The sequence below is a fragment of the Schistocerca gregaria genome, chromosome 8, assembly GCF_023897955.1.
Source record: "Schistocerca gregaria isolate iqSchGreg1 chromosome 8, iqSchGreg1.2, whole genome shotgun sequence".
NCBI classification, from domain to species: domain Eukaryota; kingdom Metazoa; phylum Arthropoda; class Insecta; order Orthoptera; family Acrididae; genus Schistocerca; species Schistocerca gregaria.
In genome coordinates, this window is record NC_064927.1 from 271,204,213 (window position 1) to 271,227,010 (window position 22,798).

The 22,798-nt window shown below is 43.8% G+C and overlaps 1 protein-coding gene across 1 annotated transcript in view; it reads right to left on the reverse strand.

Moving 5' to 3' along the window:
• Window positions 1-22,798, reverse strand: part of LOC126285146 (uncharacterized) — a 663,374-nt gene that overhangs the window by 45,721 nt on the left and 594,855 nt on the right. Inside the window, exons 6-7 of the mRNA XM_049984462.1 lie at window positions 16,895-17,264; window positions 5,788-6,051 (exon numbers count right to left, since the gene is read on the reverse strand). Coding sequence (XP_049840419.1) covers window positions 5,788-6,051; window positions 16,895-17,264 — 634 coding nt within the window. The remainder of the gene's footprint in view (window positions 1-5,787; window positions 6,052-16,894; window positions 17,265-22,798) is intronic.

The window sequence follows — 22,798 nt, forward strand, 5'->3', positions numbered from 1 at the left end:
ATAGTATTACAAACCCTTATTTCTTATCATCTGTGCAATATAGGTTTTTACACAGTTTAGAGGTAGGTGTAATCATACAGCTCCCACTAATGTATATGTGAGTAACCAAACATGCGTTACTCCTCAACATTAACCATTAGATACATCATTATAGCACACTGGACTCGCATTCGGGAGGACGACGGTTAAATCCGGCCATCCTGATTTAGGTTTTCCGTGATTTTCCTAGATCGCTTCAGGCAAGTGCCGGGATGGTTCCTTTGAAAGGGCACGGCCGACTTCCTTTCCCGTCCTCCTCTAATCCGATGAGACCGATGACCACACTGTTTGGTCTCTTCCCCCAAACCAACCCAACATCATTATAAACCTCATACTAGCATACAACATGAATTCTTTCCAGTCGAATGCATCAAACTGACGTGTGACTAGGTTAGCACAGCGCTTCAGTTTGCTGCATTCTATTGGAAATAATTACTAACGTCTAAGGTACGATAAATTGTTCAAATGGCTCTGAGCAATATGGGACTTAATTTCTGAGGTCATCAGTCCCCTAGAACGTAGAACTACTTAAACCTAGCTAACCTAAGGACGTCACACACATCCATGCCCGAGGCAGGATTTGAGCCAGGGACCATAGCGGTCACGCGGTTCCAGACTGTAGCGCCTAGAACCGCTCGGCCACTGCGGCCGGCTCTAAGGTACGTAAACAGAGGTAGTGGATAGATGTAAAACGTTAATACAAAACCTAGCTAACCTAAGGACGTCATACACATCCATGCCCGAGGCAGGATTTGAGCCAGCGACCATAGCGGTCGCGCGGTTCCAGACTCTAGCGCCTAGAACCGCTCGGCCACTGCGGCCGGCTCTAAGGTACGTAAACAGAGGAAGTGGATAGATGTAAAACGTTAATACAAAACAGTTTGCGATACTGTATGTAACGCTGGACTTGTACGCACGCTCTTGGAGGTAAATTGTCATCTTTTATTTGTTAACACCATAAAATCCTTCGTAGATCATGATTTTCAAATGGACTCGATTGTCTAAAACTAGTCACCACAAAGAAATGACTATTATCGGAAGTGTGGCTGACACTGAAGGAAAATTAAGATTGTAAGAATTTACCACATAATAGTTTTCAGTTGCTTATGTAAAGACTAGATCACGTAGATGCGCTTCGAACCTTTCAACCCTGGTAAAGATAGACATTGCCAGTCTCATCGTGCCAGCTATCAACAACAAACGCGACATGGTTTGTTAATCCAAGGTAAAACCGACGAGCCACAAGAAACTGAGTAAGAGAAAGAAAAAAAAATGCCACGAAGACTTACTTCTCGAACGTGGAATGAAACTACTGAAACATACAGCATTCCCCACAATTACACAGTCACATATCTGCAGACATAGGTTCCCACTAGTAGTACTAAGTATAATTGTGATAAAGGTGACTGCAATACTCTGACTTTACGTTATGTAAATTATGATGTTGCTATTATAGTTCTGAAACTGCACACATGATGTAAGTTGTCCTCAAATTTTCGGACTAATCAAATTTCTTGGACTTTATGTTAACACGATGTACTAAGCACTTCACTTATTATTATTATTGTTCTCTTTAAATATTTTATATCTTCTATTGCTATTAAAGTATACATTCGTGCGACCATATTGCCCGTAGTTGCTTTGTAATTATTGAAGGTATTTTAAATCCGTCTTTACAACTACAACAAAATGCGTATTTTTGTGTCCAGACACTTCTTCGAGCTGGAATCTCATTGACTTTAGCAGAAGAGTTCCTCTTCGGACTGACTCACGAAGACCTGGGAAGACGTCTCTGGAGAGGCCCTGGACAGTGGTGGGATACCAACCAGACTGTCGCCGCTATACGGACCACCAACTAGGAATGATGGTCTGGTGCACTCATTTTTGTCATCCGTGGCACCCTTCGAGCAAAGCGGTAGATCAACGGTACTCTACACACCATTTTGTTGTTTTTTGTGGAAAGCAAGCCATCCTGGGCTAGCATTTCAGCAAGATAACACCGCACACGGTGAGAGTTTCTACTTCTTATCTATGCGCCTGCAAACCCTGCCTTAGCCAGCAGCGTCGTCGAATGAATCTCTTCCCAACTGTGAACATTTGGAGCATTATGGGCAGGTCCCACCAACCATGTTCGGATATTGTTGATCTAACGCGCCAGTAGGACAGAATTTGTCACGATATCCCCCAGGAGAACATCCAACAACTCTAGCAATCTATTCAAGCCGAGTAAGTGCTTGCATAGCGGCCAGAGGTCGAACAACACATTATTGCCCTGTTCAGTATGTGAAGTTTTTTTCCTTTAAAAACCATAAAATATTTTTGAAAGTCTACACATTTGTATGTCTGCACATCGTATCTACCAGTTTTGAGCCCGTTCGGGTAATTCCTCATGGCGCATCTTTTTTGTGTAATATCGTACATAAAAGAATTTACCTCGACATGAGGCATTGTCTTCCATAAAAATTCCATCGTTGTTTGGGAACACAAAGTCCATGAATGGCTGCAAGTGGTCTTTAAGTAGAACATAACCATTTTCAGTCAACGTCCATGTTAGTTGGCCCACAGGCCACACCATTACGGAGCCGCCAGCAGCTTGCACAGTGCCTTGTTGACAACTTGGGTCAATGGCTTCGTGGGACCTGTGCCACACTCGAAACCTACTATCATCTCTTACCAACTGAAATTGGGACTCTTCTGACCAGGCCACAGTTTTCCAGTAGTCTAGGGTCTAACGGATATGGTCATGGGCCCAGGAGAGGCGCTGCGGGCAATGTTGTGCCGTTTTAGCAAAGGCACTCACGTCGATCGTTTGTTCCAGTAGCCTATTAACGCCAATTATGCCGTACAGTCCTAACGGATACGTTCATCGAACGTCCTACATTAATTTATGCGGTTATTTCAAACAGTGTTATTTGTCTGTTAGCACTGGCAACTACGCATACGCAGCCGATCTCCGTCGTTAAATGAAAACCGTCGGCCACTGTGGTGCCCGTGGTGAAAGGTAATGCCTGAAATTTTCCATTCTTGGCATACGCTTGACACTGTGAACCACGGAATATTGAATTCCTAACGATTTTCGAAATGGAATTTCCCAAGCGTCTAGCTCCAACTACCATTCCCCGTTCAGAGTCTGTTGATTCCCATCGAACGGTCATAATCACGGCGGAAACCTTTTCACATGAATCACCTGAGTACAGATGACACCTCTGCCAATGCATTGCCTTTTTATATCTTGTGTACGCGATACTACCGCCACCTACATATGTGTATAGTGCTATACCATGAGTTTTGTCACCTCTTTGTGAATCACTATTACTGTGAAATCAGTGCAGACTTGAAAATGTTACTTCCAACTGTTACACTAAAGTGAGATTCTAGGTATTAAAATATTTATCATTCTTGTAGTTACGTATGTCTGAAACATTGTCTCTGCAGTTTTGCACTTGATACAAGTCTATGGTCATATGACAGAGTACCGAGAAGACAACAACACTGAAAACGAGTTTTGCGGAAAACTGAGGCTTAGAACATTTGACATTTCCTTACCGCTCTCTGCTCACTAGGTACGCCTCAGTAACAGTATTATTGAACAGCTACATCCAAAGATAGCAGGTGTTGACAGATGTGAAAACTACCGAGCCATCAGTTTAATAGGTCACAGCTGCAAAATACTAACGCGAATTCCTTACAGACGAATGGAAAACTGGTAGAAGCCGACCTCGGGGAAGAGCAGTTTGGATTCCGTAGAAATACTGGAACACGTGAAGCAATACTGACCTTACGACTTATCTTAGAAGAAAGGTTAAGGAAAGGCAAAATTACGATTCTAGCACTTGTACACTTAGAGAAAGCTTTTGACAATGTTGACTGGAATACTCTCTTTCAAATTCTAGAGGTGGCAGGGGTAAAATACAGGGGGCGAAAGGCTATTGACAATTTGAACAGAAACCAGATGGCAGTTATAAGAGTCGAAGGGCATGAAAGGGAAGCAGTGGTTGAGAAGGGAGTGAGATAGGGTTGTAGCCTCTCTCCGATGTTATTCAATCTGTATATTGAGCAAGCAGTAAAGGAAACAAAAGAAAAATTTGGAGTAGGTATTAAAATCCATGGAGAAGAAATAAAAACTTTGAGGTTCGCCGATGACATTGTAATTCTGTCAGAGACAGCAAAGGACTTGGAAGAGTAGTTGAACGGAATGGGCAGTGCCTCGAAAGGAGGGTATAAGAAGATGAACATCAACAAAAGCAAAACGAGAATAATGGAATGTATTCGAATTAAGTCGGGTGCTGCTGAGGGAATTAGATTAGGAAATGAGACACTTAAGGGGGGTAGGACGTGAAACGGGCCGACTTGGAGCAGGAGAGGCACCACAGGTGATTTTAATGTACACTGTATATACTTTTACAAAAAAAAATTCATACAACTTTGTTAGCATGACCAGGTAGGATTCAGGATTCACACTCATAGCAGAAGAAGTTCAAAAGCACAACAAAACAAAAATTTTTTAGTTGTGAAATTTCATCATTTTTCACTTGGTATGGGCTGCTTTTTTTGCTGTTGGTAGACTTTTCTTCATAAGTAAGAGAGATTCTTTAATGAATACAAACCATACTTACAGGTGTATGACACACTAGAATTTCCCAAATCTGTTAAAAACTGTGGCAAAAATTGAGTTAATTAACTATAAAATTCGAGTTTTCTCTAAACACCAAGTTTCAAACGTAACAGCCCATTCATTTTTCCATAGATTAAATAAATTCTAGAGTTTGATATAGCTGTAAGTATGGTTTGTAAGCTGTGCAAAATTCATCGTAGAATCTCTCCCACTTACGAAGAAAAGTGTACCTACAGCAACAAATGCAGCCAACAGTAAGTGAAAAAAAATCATGAAATTTCTCATTTAAAAATTTTTATTTTTTCGTGCTTTTTGACTTCCACTGCTATGAGTGTGAATCCTCAATCCTTCCTGGTGATGCTAACAAAGTTTTGTGAATTTATTTGTAAAAGTATAGACAGTGCAAATTAAAATGTCCTGTGCTGCCTCTCCTTCCCGGAGTTGGCCCGTTTGACATCCTACCCCACCCCCCCCCCCCCTTAAAATAGTAAAGGAGTTTTGCTATTTGAGAAGCAAAATAACTGATGATGTTCGAAGTAGAGATGATATAAAATGTAGACTGGCAATGGTAAGGAAAGCGTTTCTGAAGAAGAGAAATTTGTTAACATCAAGTATAGAATTGAGTGCCAGGAAGTCGTTTCTGAAATTATTGCTATGGAGTGTAGCCATGTATGGAAGTGAATAGTTTGGAAAAGAATAGGATATAAGCTTTTGAAATGTGGTGTTACAGAAGAATGCTGAAGATTAGGTGAGTAGCTCATATAACTAATGAGGAGGTACTGAATAGAATTGGGGAGAAGAGAAATTTGTGGCACAACTTGACCAGAAGAAGGGATCGGTTGGTAGGACATGTTCTGAGGCATCAAGGGATCACCAAATTAGTACTGGAGGGCAGTGTGGAGGGTAACAATCGTAGAGGGAGACCAGGAGATGAATACACTAAGCAGATTCAGAAGGATGTAGGTTGCAGTAAGTACTGGGAGATGAAGAATCTTGCACAGCATAGAGTAGCATGAAGAGATGCATCAAACAAGTCTCAGGACTGAAGACCACAACAACAACAACAACATTAAATATCGCCCATTTCTGGTAGGGATATGCCAGACACGGGCATGCGTGGGTACTGCAGTGACCTGTAGCACGGTGCGCGTCTCGTCCATCCAGATGTCGGCGCCGGCCGGCTCCTCGAAGGCGGCGTCGAGCTGCAGCTGCCCCAGGGCGCGTATGGCGCCGGGCCCCGCGCCCGTCGCCCCCCACAGCTGGTAGACGAGGCGAGTCGACGTCGGGAAGGAGGAGCCGTACGGCGCGCACACCACGTACACCGCGTCCCCGCTGGAGGCGTGCCGCGCGCTGCCGTCCGCGCAGCCCGGCCACAGCGAGCCGTTCTCCACCAGCACCTGCAACACGGCCCGCCAGCCTGCACCACACCTGTCAGCTACCACCCCGGGGGAAGTCCCGAGCCTAGAGCTCCCCGACCTGCACTACCGCCCTGGGGAAGTCCCCAGCCCAGGGTCCCCACCTGGGGAATCCCCAGTCGCAAACACAGCACACTGACGGATGTTTCGAAAACTTCGGGGTGATGATGGTTTTTTAAATTGATATCTTATTCTTCCGGAATGATAGGTGGAGTGTGTTGTGTACACAGTTCCGCGTAGTCAGCGCGTACACGACTTTCCCACTAGAGCGCGCCCTGCTAAGCATAACAGTGCAGGGGCAGCGCTCGTCCGTCTCCGCACTACGAGATGGCGCTGCCATAGAGACGGACCAAATTCTGCTACCGCCGATCCGCGTATTAATATTCAACGCAGCCAATGAGATTGGTGCTCAAGTAGAACCTTTTCTCCTCGCGGATCACACTCGCGCATCGATACATGAACGCGCGAGGTATTAGAACGAGTGTACAGACCTCTGATTAGTCAGTCTGCATTTGTCTGTACCAGTCTGTATCGGTCTGCATTAGTCTGTACGAGTCTGAACGAGTTCTGTACCAGTCTATAGTCAAGTTTGAGTCTGCACCGAATCAGATTACCATATTCCTGTACATAGGCATGAAGATAAATGTATAGACCCTTCACAGCAAACATAAACATAGCCAAAGCCTTGCAGACAAACAAAAATTACGCGAAGCGAAATGTAGTGTGAGGAGGGCTATGCGAGAGGCTTTCAATGAATTCGAAAGTAAAGTTCTATGTACTGACTTCGCAGAAAATCCTAAGAAATTTTGGTCCTATGTCAAAGCGGTAGGTGGATCAAAACAAAATGTCCAGACACTCTGTGACCAAAATGGTACTGAAACAGAGGATGACAGACTAAAGGCCGAATTACTAAATGTCTTCTTCCAAAGCTGTTTCACAGAGGAAGACTGCACTGTGCTTCCTTCTCTAGATTGTCGCACAGTTGACAAAATGGTAGATATCGAAGTAGACGACAGAGGGATAGAGAAACAATTAAAATCGCTCAAAAGAGGAAAGGCCGCTGGTCCTGATGGGATACCAGTTCGATTTTACACAGAGTACGCGAAGGAACTTGCCCCCCTTCTTGCAGCGGTGTACCGTAGGTCTCTAGAAGAGCGAAGCGTTCCAAAGGATTGGAAAAGGGCACAGGTCATCCCCGTTCTCAAGAAGGGACGTCGAACAGATGTGCAGAACTATAGACCTATATCTCTAACGTCGATCAGTTGTAGAATTTTGGAACACGTATTATATTCGAGTATAATGTCTTTTCTGGAGACTAGAAATCTACTCTGTAGGAATCAGCATGGGTTTCGAAAAAGACGATCGTGTGAAACCCAGCTCGCGCTATTCGTCCACGAGACTCAGAGGGCCTTAGACACGGGTTCACAAGTGGATGCCGTGTTTCTTGACTTCCGCAAGGCGTTTGACACAGTTCCCCACAGTCGTTTAATGAACAAAGTAAGAGCATACGGACTATCAGATCAATTGTGTGATTGGATTGAGGAGTTCCTAGATAACAGAACGCAGCACGTCATTCTCAATGGAGAGAAGTCTTCCGAAGTAAGAGTGATTTCAGGTGTGCCGCAGGGGAGTGTCATAGGACCGTTGCTGTTCACAATATACATAAATGACCTGGTGGATGACATCGGAAGTTCACTGAGGCTTTTTGCAGATGATGCTGTGGTGTATCGAGAGGTTGCAACAATGGAAAATTGTACTGAAATGCAGGAGGATCTGCAGCGAATTGACGCATGGTGCACGGAATGGCAATTGAATCTCAATGTAGACAAGTGTAATGTGATGCGAATACATAGAAAGATAGGTCCCTTATCATTTAGCTACAAAATAGCAGGTCAGCAACTGGAAGCAGTTAATTCCATAAATTATCTGGGAGTACGCATTAGGAGTGATTTAAAATGGAATGATCATATAAAGTTGATCGTCGGTAAAGCAGATGCCAGACTGAGATTCATTGGAAGAATCCTAAGGAAATGCAATCCGACAACAAAGGAAGTAGGTTACAGTACACTTGTTCGCCCAATGCTTGAATACTGCTCAGCAGTGTGGGATCCGCACCAGGTAGGGTTGATAGAAGAGATAGAGAAGATCCAACGGAGAGCAGCGCGCTTCGTTACAGGATCATTTAGTAATTGCGAAAGCGTTACGGAGATGATAGATAAACTCCAGTGGAAGACTCTGCAGGAGAGACGCTCAGTAGCTCGGTACGGGCTTTTGTTAAAGTTTCGAGAACATACCTTCACCGAAGAGTCAAGCAGTATATTGCTCCCTCCTACGTATATCTCGCGAAGAGACCATGAGGATAAAATCAGAGAGATTAGAGCCCACACAGAAGCATGCCGACAATCCTTCTTTCCACGTACAATACGAGACTGGAATAGAAGGGAGAACCGATAGAGGTACTCAGGGTACCCTCCGCCACACACCGTGAGGTGGCTTGCGGAGTACGGATGTAGATAGATAGATAGATATCAGAGATACAGGTGAGAATAAGATTAACATACCAATACCCAAAGGAACTTCAGATTGTCAATTGTAAATAGCATCCAGAACCAAGTTAAGTAATTTTTATGATTGTTACTATTTTAATAAATGTGTGTGAAAATTAATCAAGTTCTGTTTAAAGTTGGTCACCGTCAATCTGCTACTTCAAGCGTGCAACTGGCATTTCTATCGTCTGACCTAATGGCAGAAGATAAACACGCCACGATAATACCACGAGACATATGCCTGACACTCGCCTACTTCGTTAGAGTGCCAGGTCAAATAATCTGATGATGTGTGTACTGAAGGTCTTACAGTACGCACACCACAGAGAGGTGGGGTGTTGACCTTTGCCCCCTCTTGGAATCTGTACTAAATGTTTTATTAATTTCAAAATTCTCATGTGAAAGGTATATACACAGGCTAAAATTTTGTAAGAATGCTTTGTATTGAACGAGAGATGGTCGTATGTAGTATCGATTGTGTGGTAGTATCGCTGCTCGACAGCGATCGCTGGTTCAAGGTCTTATGGATAATGTGTTAGAGCAACTTTAGATAGCGAGTTGTATGGAATCCTCTCAATTGTTAAGACACTGTACGTAGGCTGTTTAGGTTTTTATGTTGGTAACGCCACGTAGCGCTCTGTATGAAAATCACTGACTGTGCTGTGTGCAGTCTGTGGCTGGTTTCTGTTGTTGGAATATTTGCTACTGTATTGTTGGGCAGTTAGTTGGATGTGAAAAGAGTGTAGCGTTGCGAAGTTGGAGGTGAACTGGCAGCAGTGGTGGATGTGGGGAGAGAGATGACAGAATTTTGAGAGCGGAAGATCTGGACGTGTGTCCGCCAGAAAAAGTAAATTCGTAAGACTGGATGTCATGAACTAATATATATATATTATGACTTTTGAACATTATTAAGGTAAATAAATTGTTTGTTCTCTATTAAAATCCTTCATTTGCTGACTATGCCTATCGGTATTTAGTACCTTCCGTAGTTAGAATCTTATATTTAGCTGGCAGCTGTATTGCAGCAGTTCGAGTAACGAAGATTTTTGTGAGGTAAGTGATGCATGAAAGGTATAGGTTATTGTTTGTCAGGGCCATTCTTTTGTAGGGATTATTATAAGTCAAACTGCGTGGCGCTGAAAATATTGTGTGTCAGTTTAGTGTCGATCAGAATAAGTGAGAGAAATGAGTGAGTATGTTCAGCTTTGCTCAGCTGTTTGAAAATCAAATAACGTAAGAGGTTTATCAGCACAGTCTTTGAATAATTTCCAAAGGGGACGTTTCAACATGTTGTATCTGATGCGTGCTGGATAAATACTTATTCGGTACGGGCAGTGATTAGCAGAACGGTCTAAGGCGTTGCAGTCACGATCTGTGCGGTTGGACCCGGCGGAGGTTTGAGTGCTCCCTCAGGCATGGGTGTGTGTGTTTGTCCTTAGGATAATTTAGATTAAGAAGTGCGTAAGCTTAGGGACTGATGACCTTAGCACTTATATCACGTAAGATTTCACACACACACACACACACACACACACACACACACAGACAGACACACACACACACACACATGGGCACTGAGTTTTATTTGCGGGATAACATACTGGAAATAATTAAGGTGAAGAAAGTTGTTTTGTTACCAATGCAATGTGTGTATTCATAAGTGATGATTGAGACAATGTATAGCACTCGCATCCAATGATTTTGTGAAGATAATTATTAATGTATAATCATCATGGTATATGATAACAGCCAAACAATTGCAGGATAAAAATTTATTGAAATCCTTGACCACGGTTTCGGTATAGCTAAATGTACCTTCATCAGAAGCAAAGATACACTAAAATCATATCCTGCAGTGGAGATACATAAAACGACCGTGCCAAAGCGCGTCTTCAGTACTTAAAATTAAAATATCACCTCTGTCTGTACAACATACATGATTGACACTTGTTTTATGCATCTCCACTGCAGGATGTGATTTTAGTGTATTTTTGCTGCTGATGAAGGTATATTTAGATATACCCAAACCGTGGTCAATGATTTCAATAAATTTTTATCCTGCAACTGTTTGGCTGTTATCATTTACCGTGAAGATTTTCTACAGTTGCTGCTTCAGGCATGTTTAAATTTTTGAAAAATGTATAATCGTTTATTGTGTGTTAATTGTGAGCATTATTCATTTTCAAATAGTCAAAATGCATGTTTTAAGGCTAGTGCCATATTCTTACCTACCACAAATCCACACTACTTCCCAGATCCATATTGTTTTTAACTATTTTTCTCAACAAGTTATTGTCTCAGTCATATTCGATTTCATTAAAATGTACGCTAAGCAACAGCCTTGCACAACAGCTCTTGGCTAAGTATGCAATCTAAAGTACTAACAGAGAGCAGTGCGAAGAGTGTTACCATTGCGCAAGTAAAGGTAAGAAATTTTATTACTTCAGTGATAGAATTCATTAACCACAGGGATCATTATTTTCAAATTGATCAAGTTTTGTTTTATTTCCAGGGCCAAGTTCAAATCAGTAGTGTTCCATCAGATTCAATTTTTGTGTTATGTACATTTATGCACCTTTGGTTTGGTTTAAACTTATTGACAGTTAACATACTCACAGTTAGAAAAGTTCAGTGCAGGGCAAAGCGCGTAAGTGATGAGGTAAAATGCATGTTCTCATACCATTCCCATTCTAAGAGTTGTGTTGCAGGCTGCTGTCAGTTACGTAATTTCAATCATTTTTTCAAGTGTACATGTTTCGCGTTATTTTAAAGTACATGTTTCACATGTATTTCTAGAAGTGATTGTCTCTCTTATTCTACTCCGCTGCTTGCTACGGGTATCATGGTGGCTTTTATAAACACTACATTGTTTATACGTGAAGTGTACTCGCAGTTAAGAATATGGTCATTCGGTAGGACGCGGTTAAAACCCGCGTCCGGCCATCCTGATGTAAGTTTTCAATGAGTTTCGTAAATAGTTTCAGGTAATTCCGAGATGGTTCCTTCGAAAGAGCTTCCCGACTTCCTTTCCCCAGCTTTCCCTAACTCTATGAGACCGATGACCTAGCTGTTTGGGCCCTTCCCCAGAATCTAGCAACCAACCAGCCAACCAACCAACCTGAGAGTGTGGACAACCATCAGGTGTATAACAGAATAACGACAACTAAAGTTTGTGCTGAATCGGGTCTCGAACTCGGATTTCCCTCTTATCGTAAGCAGTCGCCTCACCATTAAGCTATGCGAACACGCCCCTGACCAGACCCAAATTTCCATATGTCGTCAAGCATGTGTCTCGTACATCCACTCCGTACATTTCTGTTCAGGGGTATGATTTTAATTTATAGTCGCTTGCCCGTTGACAGCAGATAAATACAATATGCATGCATGCATGCATAAATGTCGTATCGTAACCCGATTGTTTGGTTGTCACGTTTCCTGCCGAGAGCAGTGGGTTGGCATTGTTTTGCAATCTTGAGAGATATGCATCTTTATAGAACATTGCCGAGATAGAGTAACCAGACGGTTCGTCTGTTCCTTCTTTGTACAGCTACAGAAAAGGATACCACCAATAGACAGCAGAGTATAAAAATAGCTTCATTACACTTGCCTAACACTGGTCCCCAGATCCCACAACTACAGCCCATTCGCTTGAGCATTCAAAAAGGCACTGTGAATACTGGTAGTGCCTTCACAAAGGCGCGAGCTGTATTTACATGGAATGGACTGGGTCAACTGAGTAAATCATTGACTGGAAATGGGTATGTTCGTCTACTTGGAGACCATTAGCAGCCATTCACGGACTTCATGTTCCCGACAACGTTGGAATTTTTATGGGACCACAATTGTTCGCGATAGATTTGAAGAACATTCTGGACAATTGGAGCGAACGATTTGCCCCCCCCCCCCCCCCCCCCCCCCCCCCAGAAAGCCCGGGATGAATTCCATCGAACGTTTAAGGACATAATCGAGAGGTCAGTCCGTGCGCAAAATGCTGCTCCGGCAACATTCTCGCAGTTATCGATGGCTGTAGCGGCATCATGGCTCAATAGTTGTTTAGAAGACTTCCAATGACTTGTTGAGTCCTATCACGTCGAGTACCTGTACTTCGCAGGGCATAAAAAAGTATGACCTGATATTTGGAAGTATTCACGACTTTTGTCACCTCAGTGTATATAGGATGCGACACTACGTGACATTGAGCCTTGGGGTTATTGAGTTCTGTAGTACAGTTGCCTTGTCCACACAACAACAACGTACCAGAACAAGAAAACGAAAACCATTTTGGGAGGGTCATAGGTTGTTAATAGCTGGTTCTTAAGACCGATTTGATGGCTGTTTCTAAAGGTTTCTACATTCATATTCGTGTTACTAATATTAAAGGATGTACTTCTCACACACGAATGAAAAGTACTTCCTTTAAAGTATACACCTCAAAAAAATTTGAATTGATAACCATAAAACGTTTAAGATATAATATTCCTTTAAAATTTATTTCTTGGCGCACGGCATGTTCTCAGACTCAATCAGTTATACCAGAAATGTACATTCGAGCATCTTGCCCAATTCCCGCTTGAATTTCTGCTGGCGCCCAAGGTGATATTTCACCATAGGATCTCCAGTAGATTCTCAAAGTTATTTTTGACGACGTGAACGCCAATGTCTTAATAGTTAATTAAAATTCGCGGTAAAATACAAAAACAACTATTGAACAAATAAGACGTTATTGTAAGACGCCACTTGAAAGGATGTAATCAGTGATAATCTGCAGGGAGCGAAAAGCTATCTAGATTTGTATAAAAACCAGATCGCAGTTATAGGAGTTGAAGTTAATGAAACTGATGCAGCAGTTGTGAAGTGAATAAGACAGGATTGATGCTTATACCCCATGTTATTCAAACTGTAGATTTGTCAAACAATTCGCGGCCTGCTGTTGAGGGCGCGAGAGTGCTGAAACAGTGTGTTACACGACGGACGGATCGTACCCAGTGCTGATGTCTCCATATGGTATGGAATGTGGTAGACCGTGAAGAGGTATGATATTCGGCCGTAATCGTCTCTGGGTGTGGTGCGACGAAACGGACAGGAAGTTACCGCCGGTCGGCCCTTAAACTCTTGGCTACAGGTTACTGAGGCAGGTTTCGTTGATGAGGTGCTATAATTCCATATATGCAACTCGACTATTTTGAATAATATGGCGAACTTTCATTTGTTAAACCTGTACCAGCAGCTTTGATTCGTTGCTAACCTACTGTATTGTAATGTATTGTATCGATGTGTTTTATAAGGAGCCTTTCATTTCGTGAAGCCAACTTCGATTAGTTATTTCTCCACAAACTCTTTATATTCAAGGTCATACACCATGTGTTTTCTGTGATGTTACTTGAATTTATGTGTGTACGGGAATTGGTAGTAGTACATGTGTGTTACGACTTTCATGGGCAGTGGTGTGCCGAGTATTGCTTAGCTTGTAATTATTTTCGATACGGATCTCATTTTTCATGGCCCTTGCATAATTCTCACATAAAAAATTCGGCAGCGTTACTTTTCAGCACACTCTAGTATTTATCTTCATAAAGATAACGTATTTTAGACCAAAAATGTGTCCATTAATTATCAATACAACTTCCAACACCTTTCCAGTACCCATGAAAGTGTACCTACTGATAATACAGACGTTAAGTGCAACGTTCTACTCCACTAACGGATTTTTTAGTAGTGTCACTTGTACATATATTATTAACTATAGAAAATAATCCGAGTGTCGTGTACGATCTTACCTTTCCACATCTTCAATGGATTAGTGCGATGGATTTATAAAGTGTTGCAAACAGATTTTCTGTTTGATGATGCATGGCTACAATAGCCCAAAAATTACGGTTTTCCTCTCACTGTACAATACATTTACATATTTTGTGAAGAGTTTGTTATTACCTCTTAAATGAAAATGTGTTTAAGATTTTTTAAATTTATTCCTCTTCCATAAGGATCGTTTCACTTACGGACAGTGGAAAGTACCTAGCATTGCTCCATTTCTTTCTTTTCCTGTAATTTTTATTACGTAATTAAATGAATTTAAAACGTCTGGTAGATCGCTGAATAATCGCTTGATGTTTCTGGAATCTTTTTATTCCAGTTCCAGTAACTTCAATCTACTATTATTCCGCGACCTACCAGCTGTTATAAATTCCTTCCCTAATTTTATTGAAAACTGTAGCACGCCCTTGTGAAAACTTAATTTAAAAACAGATTGGTATTCCGTAGTCCTGTTTTATGACATGCTGTCCATCCTTCTACATCTACATTTTCATCTACATCTACATCTACATCCATAATCCGCAAGCCACCTCACGGTGTGTGGCGGTGGTACCTTGAGTACCTCTATCGGTTCTCCCTTCTATTCCAGTCTCGTATTGTTCGTGGAAAGAAGGATTGTCGGTATGCCTCTGTGTGGGCTCTAATCTCTCTGAATTAATGATTTTATTCGCATGGTCTTTTCGCGAGATATACGTAGGAGGGAGCAATATACTGCTTGACTCCTCGGTGAAGGTATGTTCTCGAAACTTCAACAAAAGCCCGTACCCAACTACTGAGCATGTCTCCTACAGAGTCTTCCACTGGAGTTTGTCTTATCATCTCCGTAACGCTTTCGCGATTACCAAATGATCCTGTAACGAAGCGCGCTGCTCTCCGTTGGATCTTCTTTATCTCTTCTATCAACCATATCTAGCACGGATCCCACACTGCTGAGCAGTATTCAAGCAGTGGGCGAACAAGCGTACTGTAACCCACTTCCTTTGTTTTCGAATTGCATTTCCTTAGGATTCTTCCAATGAATCTCAGTCTGGCATCTCCTTTACCGATGATCAACTTTATATGATCATTGAGGAGCTCCTCACTTTGGCTTTATGGAAAAAAAGGTATAAGTAAGTAATGCTCTCATCAGCTCCAAGGTTGGTTTGGGTACGACCACATTTAGATGCGCATGGAGCTATAGAAGATGATATGCAACTGCCTTCATCCGAACTTTCAACTGACTTAACCAATCGGCTGGAGAGGGACCGACAGTTTAACCGATATTGCATCATTTTTATTTCAAGCTGTAAAAATTACCACGTTTAGTTTACAGTGCCTAAATTACGAAAAAAATTTAAATTTTTTAAAAATTAAATTAACAAAGCGTTATTGTTAAGAATCGCTACAAACACAAGAACAGACCTAATTTCAAATCTATCGCAAAGACACTCGAATTAACTGTCTACACTATATCTACTTACGTTTTGAAAATAAAAAAGTAATTTTCAAACCCACAAATCAGTACATAAACACCAAAAAAGCTTCTCTACTTTCCGCCAAAACACACGAGCGGCAGTGCATCCACACAGCTGATTGTCGAACTGGTTCAGTTCATCTTGCCATTTACGATCGGTATGGAGAACTGCTAGCAGCTTAGCAGCTGCAGTAGTGTGTATACATTTACTAAAATAACGAATTTCTACAGAATGTTGCTCAGTACAGGATACGTCGAAGAAATGAAGTCTGTAGCTGGTTAGCTACCCTATGCATTAAACAGTTAATGTGCACTCCAAAAGGCAGTGCTGTTCATACCTTTTTTTTACGTTAAGGAACAATACCAGCATTGAGAGATGTGATAAGTGTCAGAAAAAAAACCAAGACTGCCCGAGATCACTAGACTACTTTGTTACTTAGCCAGGAGATTAAATAACCTAGATTAGGAATCTACATCTACATCTACATGACTACTCTGCAATTCACATTTAAGTGCTTGGCAGAGGGTTCATCGAACCACAATCATACTATCTCTCTACTATTCCACTCCCGAACAGCGAGCGGGAAAAACGAACACCTAAACCTTTCTGTTCGAGCTCTGATTTCTCTTATTTTATTTTGATGATCATTCCTACCTATGTAGGTTGGGCTCAACAAAATATTTTCGCATTCGGAAGAGAAAGTTGGTGACTGAAATTTCGTAAAAAGGTCTCGCCGTGACGAAAAACGTCTATGCTGTAATGACTTCCATCCCAACTCGTGTATCATATCTGCCACACTCTCTCCCCTATAACGTGATAATACAAAACGAGCTGCCCTTTTTTGCACCCTTTCGATGTCCTCCGTCAATCCCACGTGGTAAGGATCCCATACCGCGCAGCAATATTCTAGCAGAGAACGAACGAGTGTAGTGTAAGCTGTCTCTTTAGTGGACTTGTTGCAATCAGGTGAAATCTAGGCGTAGGAGAGAGTCAGTGAGCGGCGGGTTGTACCTGGTGCTGCGTCCAGTGCGAAGTCCTGAGGTCGAACTGCCAGAGGCGCAGCGGAGAGCCGCGCAGATCCAGGGCTGCCAACAGCTCGCGGCGGGTGTCGCACCACGCGATGGGCTGCGCGCCCGGCGCCCCGGAGCGCTCCTGGCTGTCGAAGTCGGGGCAGAAGGCCTGCTGCTGCTGCTGGGGCTGCGGGGGCCGCGGCAGTGGGGCGGGAACCGCCTCGGGGCGCGGGTGGTGCGCGCACGGCGGCGGCTCGTCCTCGTCAGAGAACTCGCAGTCCGCGGGTGTGGTGGCAGCCGTGCTCAGCCGCGTAGGGGTGGCCGCGCTGGAAGATGTCGCCGTGGTAGCGCCTCTGGACACGCTGCTGGGCCTGCAACGCCAAGACCTCACTGTGTGTGCGGAGAAACATCTAAGCATCTGAAGCACGCTTTTCCAATTCGAGTGCCCATTACACGATACGCGTAAACCACACACCTGTCCTCCAGAGTTCCAAGCGCCCATATCTGTGACTACAGACTGGTTCACGCAGACCCATTACACAATCCACGCTTGATATATCCGGCGCACATGCGCAGCAGACGGTAATAGAGCGCGAAACGCAAATAGGACAGTCTGGTCTCTTGTAAAGTCATTAGTTCTACCGCGCGAAACACAAGGGGGACCGTATGACGTATTGGAACTTCCTATGTTCAAATTATTTATGTGAGCTCAAGGTTCCTGTTTAATAAGAAATTTTTTTATCATTATTTATTAAGTAATTGTTGTTCTCTTATGTAGGCTACCACTGTTCCGAATTACAGACTCAACGGTTACTTTCATCTTACGACACTTGGTTACACGGGTACACGTATATCTAAATTTACATTTATCCAGCATTTTGCACATCGGGGACCTACTTGTTTTTTGAGCTATTGCCATGGCAGTGACAGTAGATCTTCGGATTTGGGCAGAACGACGATGAAAACGATAAGTCATATGTTGTGGAGTTTGACCCTGGCTGGAAAGAAGGGATGAAGGCAGGGGATTATATTCACTACTTAAGAAAGAACTAATGTCAGAAGATCCGCAACAATTTCGGAACTTCGTGAGGATGGACATCGCTTGTTTCGAGAAACTGCTGTGTATGACAGAAGATGGGGCTAGCAAGCGTGACACAGTCATGAGGGAGGGCTGCCTCATATTCTCTAAAGTAGGAATTAAGTCATATGTTTATACGCTTCGAAATCATACCAGCCTAGATCACTAACAAAATACCCGTAAATACCCTGTTATAATGCAAACTGGTTGTAACATTACGTTTCCTGGTGACTGGGGTATTTCTTACGAGCTGGCTTTTAGCCACAGAATTTGCAACACTTTAAAGGACCAATACTTAAAGGAGTACTTGTGTTACCTTTCCGAGTTTGGAATATGTATATATATGTGTTACTCAGTGTTTTGCAGTCGTCATCTATCGCACTGGGCCAAACTCCACGGACTTTCTCTCCTATCATTGCCAGTTTCTCTCCTTTCTGGCATGCTAAAATAAAGCAAGGGATGTAATCAAATCAAACATGAACTTACGTAAGCTAAGGCATTGTCATACAAATCGAAAATCACTGTGTAACGTTGTATGCATTCTTCTCAGAAAGAAACTATTACTGGCTGGCAAAAAAAGTTTTTTCTACATTTATGAAAACCTATTTACTGAAATATGTGGAAAATCCACGAGACGAAAATCTGAAATTAGCCACTAGCCATCTAACAATAAGCAAATAGCAAGCAGAAAGCACTGCGGTAGCCCCTTCTGCGCATGCGCGAGTTATCGCTGCCTAGTACGCATGTGCGGATTGACGGCAGTTTGAAACTGCTCTGTACTCTGGCACACGGATAATGTGTCTGCAAATTTTCGTAGTTTCACCCATTCTACTACCAGATGGCTGTCGTACAACACCAGTGCTGTTCACAGATGATTGTCGTGTAATATTCCAGCGGGAAGCCCATGGTCAAAGGCATGCAGGGGAGGGCAAACAGCTGATGTGTGGCAGTAAGGCTGCTGGGCCTTAGTCTATACGACTGTACTGAACCGTTCGAGCATGCACAGATATAGCGCGAGCAAAATGCCATGGCCGCTAGGTGCACAGTCAGCTGGGGAAAAGTGGGGAAAGTGGCAGTGGTGGGGGGTCGCTCAGATCGCTGTAGGGGAAATGCCGAGCGCTGAAGGGGAAAAGGCCGTTCTAAACTGTAGCCTACCCTCACAGCTCTTCTGTAAATATTAATTGGGCTCCCTCCACATAAGCACTTGTATGGTGACCATTCAACAAGATTACTGTCATCTCTGCGTTAGTTAGCACCTAAAAAGAATTCCCCCGAAAATGCAGCGATTTATTTTCGTCTGGTTTTTTAACCATTTGTAACTTTCAGAGAAGCGTAATGAGTGACGATTTGAGTAAAATCTACACATTTCTGTGGTTGGCAAGTCAAAATTAGTTTCTTTTGCAAAAACACAATGGAGTTTACACTGTTGCACTGCATTAACATACTGTGTGGACGCAATTGCTCGAGAATTATGAAACCCTGGTTTATTAAGTTTATTAAGTGAGGAATAGTAAGGTCAGAAGTTTATGAAAAAAAACATGCTCTGTTTAAAATAATCATGCCATGTCTTTACTTATGTTGTTCCAAAACCCATAGCATTTCTCTTTTCGCCAGCTATCGATGTCCCTTAAAAATTACATTATTTCACCGAAAAAGTCCGTAGTTATTGGCATAACATGGTAGATAATAAAGTTTTACATAATAACAATATGTTAAAACACTCTCCTCTTTGAGTGTTATCAATTACCGAGACGTCATCTCGACATCTGAAACCGGTTATGAAATATGAAGAATGTTGTGGATATTTCACTCTGGCTATACCACTGGTGCGGCACGGTCGGTAATGACTGTGCTACATCACATCAGTTTTCTCCAGATTGATGACAAATAGATACCTCTACTCAAGTCTAAAGAAAAATCTAATATGTTTGCTGAATTCCATACGCAACAACATCCTTTGTAATATGCAGCAAATGCAGAATCAGAGCGACCTCGATTTTTCACTGCACACTTTTCCGAATTGCGCGCAGTGTCCTACTTTCATGGAAATATCACAATAACTATGACCATTAAAGAAATGATGGGCACATCATTATGAACCTGACATATAATGCTACAATTAAAACAAAAATGAAACTTTTTACCTAATAGTTTCTGTAACATCGTTTAAGAAAGATTGCAGGGTGCGCGCCTCGATTCTATCATTGGTGACCGGTCGAAAGGTGGGAAAACACTTATTGGCCTCCCCTTCCAAGCTAACGAATGAACCCACCCAGCGATTTGAGCGAAAACTGGTCACTGCGAATCGGCCGCCGTATCCTGCACAGGATATACTGGTGGCCATGTGGCTCGCCTAGAATACATGTAATACCACTGCTTGGCGGGTGGCCTACACTAGGTCCAAATGGCTCTGAGCACAATGGAACTTAACTACTGAGGTCATCAGTCCCATGTAACTTAGAACTACCGAAACCTAAATAACCTAACGACATTACACACATCCATGCCCAAGGCAGTATTCGAACCTGCGACCGTAGCGGTCGCGCGTTTCCAGACTGAAGCGCCTAGAACCGCTCGGTCACACCGGCCGGTCCTACACTAGGTGCGCGTGCCAGAGAGCGGCCTGAAGTGTGCACAGGGCACCCGTTCATCACATGGCAGCATTAGAGAAGCCTAATGCAGACTCAACATACACAGGATATCATGAAACATCGTCTAAGTATGGCAGAGCCAACTGTGGTAGTGGTGTCTACGCATCACCCCAGAGGTTCTGCAAATCACCGACGCCGCTTATTTGAAGGGTGAATTAGAATAGAGAGATCGAGAATACTGCTGTCAGCGGCCCACCTAGCTCATCAAACAAGATGGTAGTCATTAGAAATTTTCAGTTCACAACGATTTCTCGATTCACTACAACAGTGATCCTGGCAAATAAATTGGTTTCAATGGAAGAATACAGTACAAAACAATCGATTTCATGCAAGTCAAGGCTTTCTCCTGCCAGTGAACGCAGGTCCATCACGACTGCTTTGTGAACATTACGAAGTGGACTTCGTGCAGTTGACATTACCTTGCAAAAGGGCATTATTCAAAAGGCCAAAAATTACAGAAATTGTTCATTATGTGAGTGGAGGCGAGGCGGGTAGTGTGGTCCGACTAGTTGCTGTTACCCTCTTTCCAGATGACGCAAGGCGTTGAGTGCGCCCACGGCCAACGAGGTGTTCAAGTGGTTCAAATGGCTCTGAGCACTATGGGACTTAACATCTTTGGTCATCAGTCCCCTAGAACTTAGAACTACTTAAACCTAACTAACCTAAGGAAATCACAGACATCCATGCCCGAGGCAGGATTCGAACCTGCGACCGTAGCAATCGCGCGGTTCCGGACTGAGCGCCTTAACCGCGAGACCACCGCGGCCGGCACGAGGTGTTCAACACACAATGCGTGGAGGGTGTAATTCATGTCGGAGACGCTTATGTAATATTTGTGGGGTGTTTTCAATGCCAGAAATGCTGGGCACTAATTCCGGTTACCGTTAACGTAAACCAGGGTATTTGCTTCAACATTCCCGATGGCAAAGTGTAGCCCTTTATTCTATTTCTTGTAATGAACTTGATGATAGAGGTCTGGCCGCAAAATCCACAGTCACAAGCCCCCTCTAAGGGGCGCAGGCAGGTACCGACCGACCGTAGTGGAACCTCCCCGTCTCTGGGACATACACTCCTGGAAATGGAAAAAAGAACACATTGACACCGGTGTCTCAGACCCACCATACTTGCTCCGGACACTGCGAGAGGGCTGTACAAGCAATGATCACACGCACGGCACAGCGGACACACCAGGAACCGCGGTGTTCGCCGTCGAATGCCGCTAGCTGCGCAGCATTTGTGCACCGCCGCCGTCAGTGTCAGCCAGTTTGCCGTGGCATACGGAGCTCCATCGCAGTCTTTAACACTGGTAGCATGCCGCGACAGCGTGGACGTGAACCGTATGTGCAGTTGACGGACTTTGAGCGAGGCGTATAGTGGGCATGCGGGAGGCCGGGTGGATGTACCGCCGAATTGCTCAACACGTGGGGCGTGAGGTCTTCACAGTACATCGATGTTGTCGCCAGTGGTCGGCGGAAGGTGCACGTGCCTGTCGACCTGGGACCGGACCGCAGCGACGCACGGATGCACGCCAAGACCGTAGGATCCTACGCAGTGCCGTAGGGGACCGCACCGCCACTTCCCAGCAAATTAGGGACACTGTTGCTCCTGGGGTATCGGCGAGGACCATTCGCAACCGTCTCCATGAAGCTGGGCTACGGTCCCGCACACCGTTAGGCCGTCTTCCGCTCACGCCCCAACATCGTGCAGCCCGCATCCAGTGGTGTCGCGACAGGCGTGAATGGAGGGACGAATGGAGACGTGTCGTCTTCAGCGATGAGAGTCGCTTCTGCCTTGGTGCCAATGATAGTCGTATGCGTGTTTGGCACCGTGCAGATGAGCGCCACATTCAGGACTGCATACGACCGAGGCACACAGGGCCAACACCCGGCATCATGGTGTGGGGAGCGATCTCCTACACTGGCCGTACACCTCTGGTGATCGTCGAGGGGACACTGAATAGTGCACGGTACATCGAAACCGTCATCGAACCCATCGTTCTACCATTCCGAGACCGGCAAGGGAACTTGCTGTTCCAACAGGACAATGCACGTTCGCATGTATCCCGTGCCACCCAACGTGCTCTAGAAGGTGTAAGTCAACTAACCTGGCCAGCAAGATCTCCGGATCTGTCCCCCATTGAGCATGTTTGGGACTGGATGAAGCGTCGTCTCAGGCG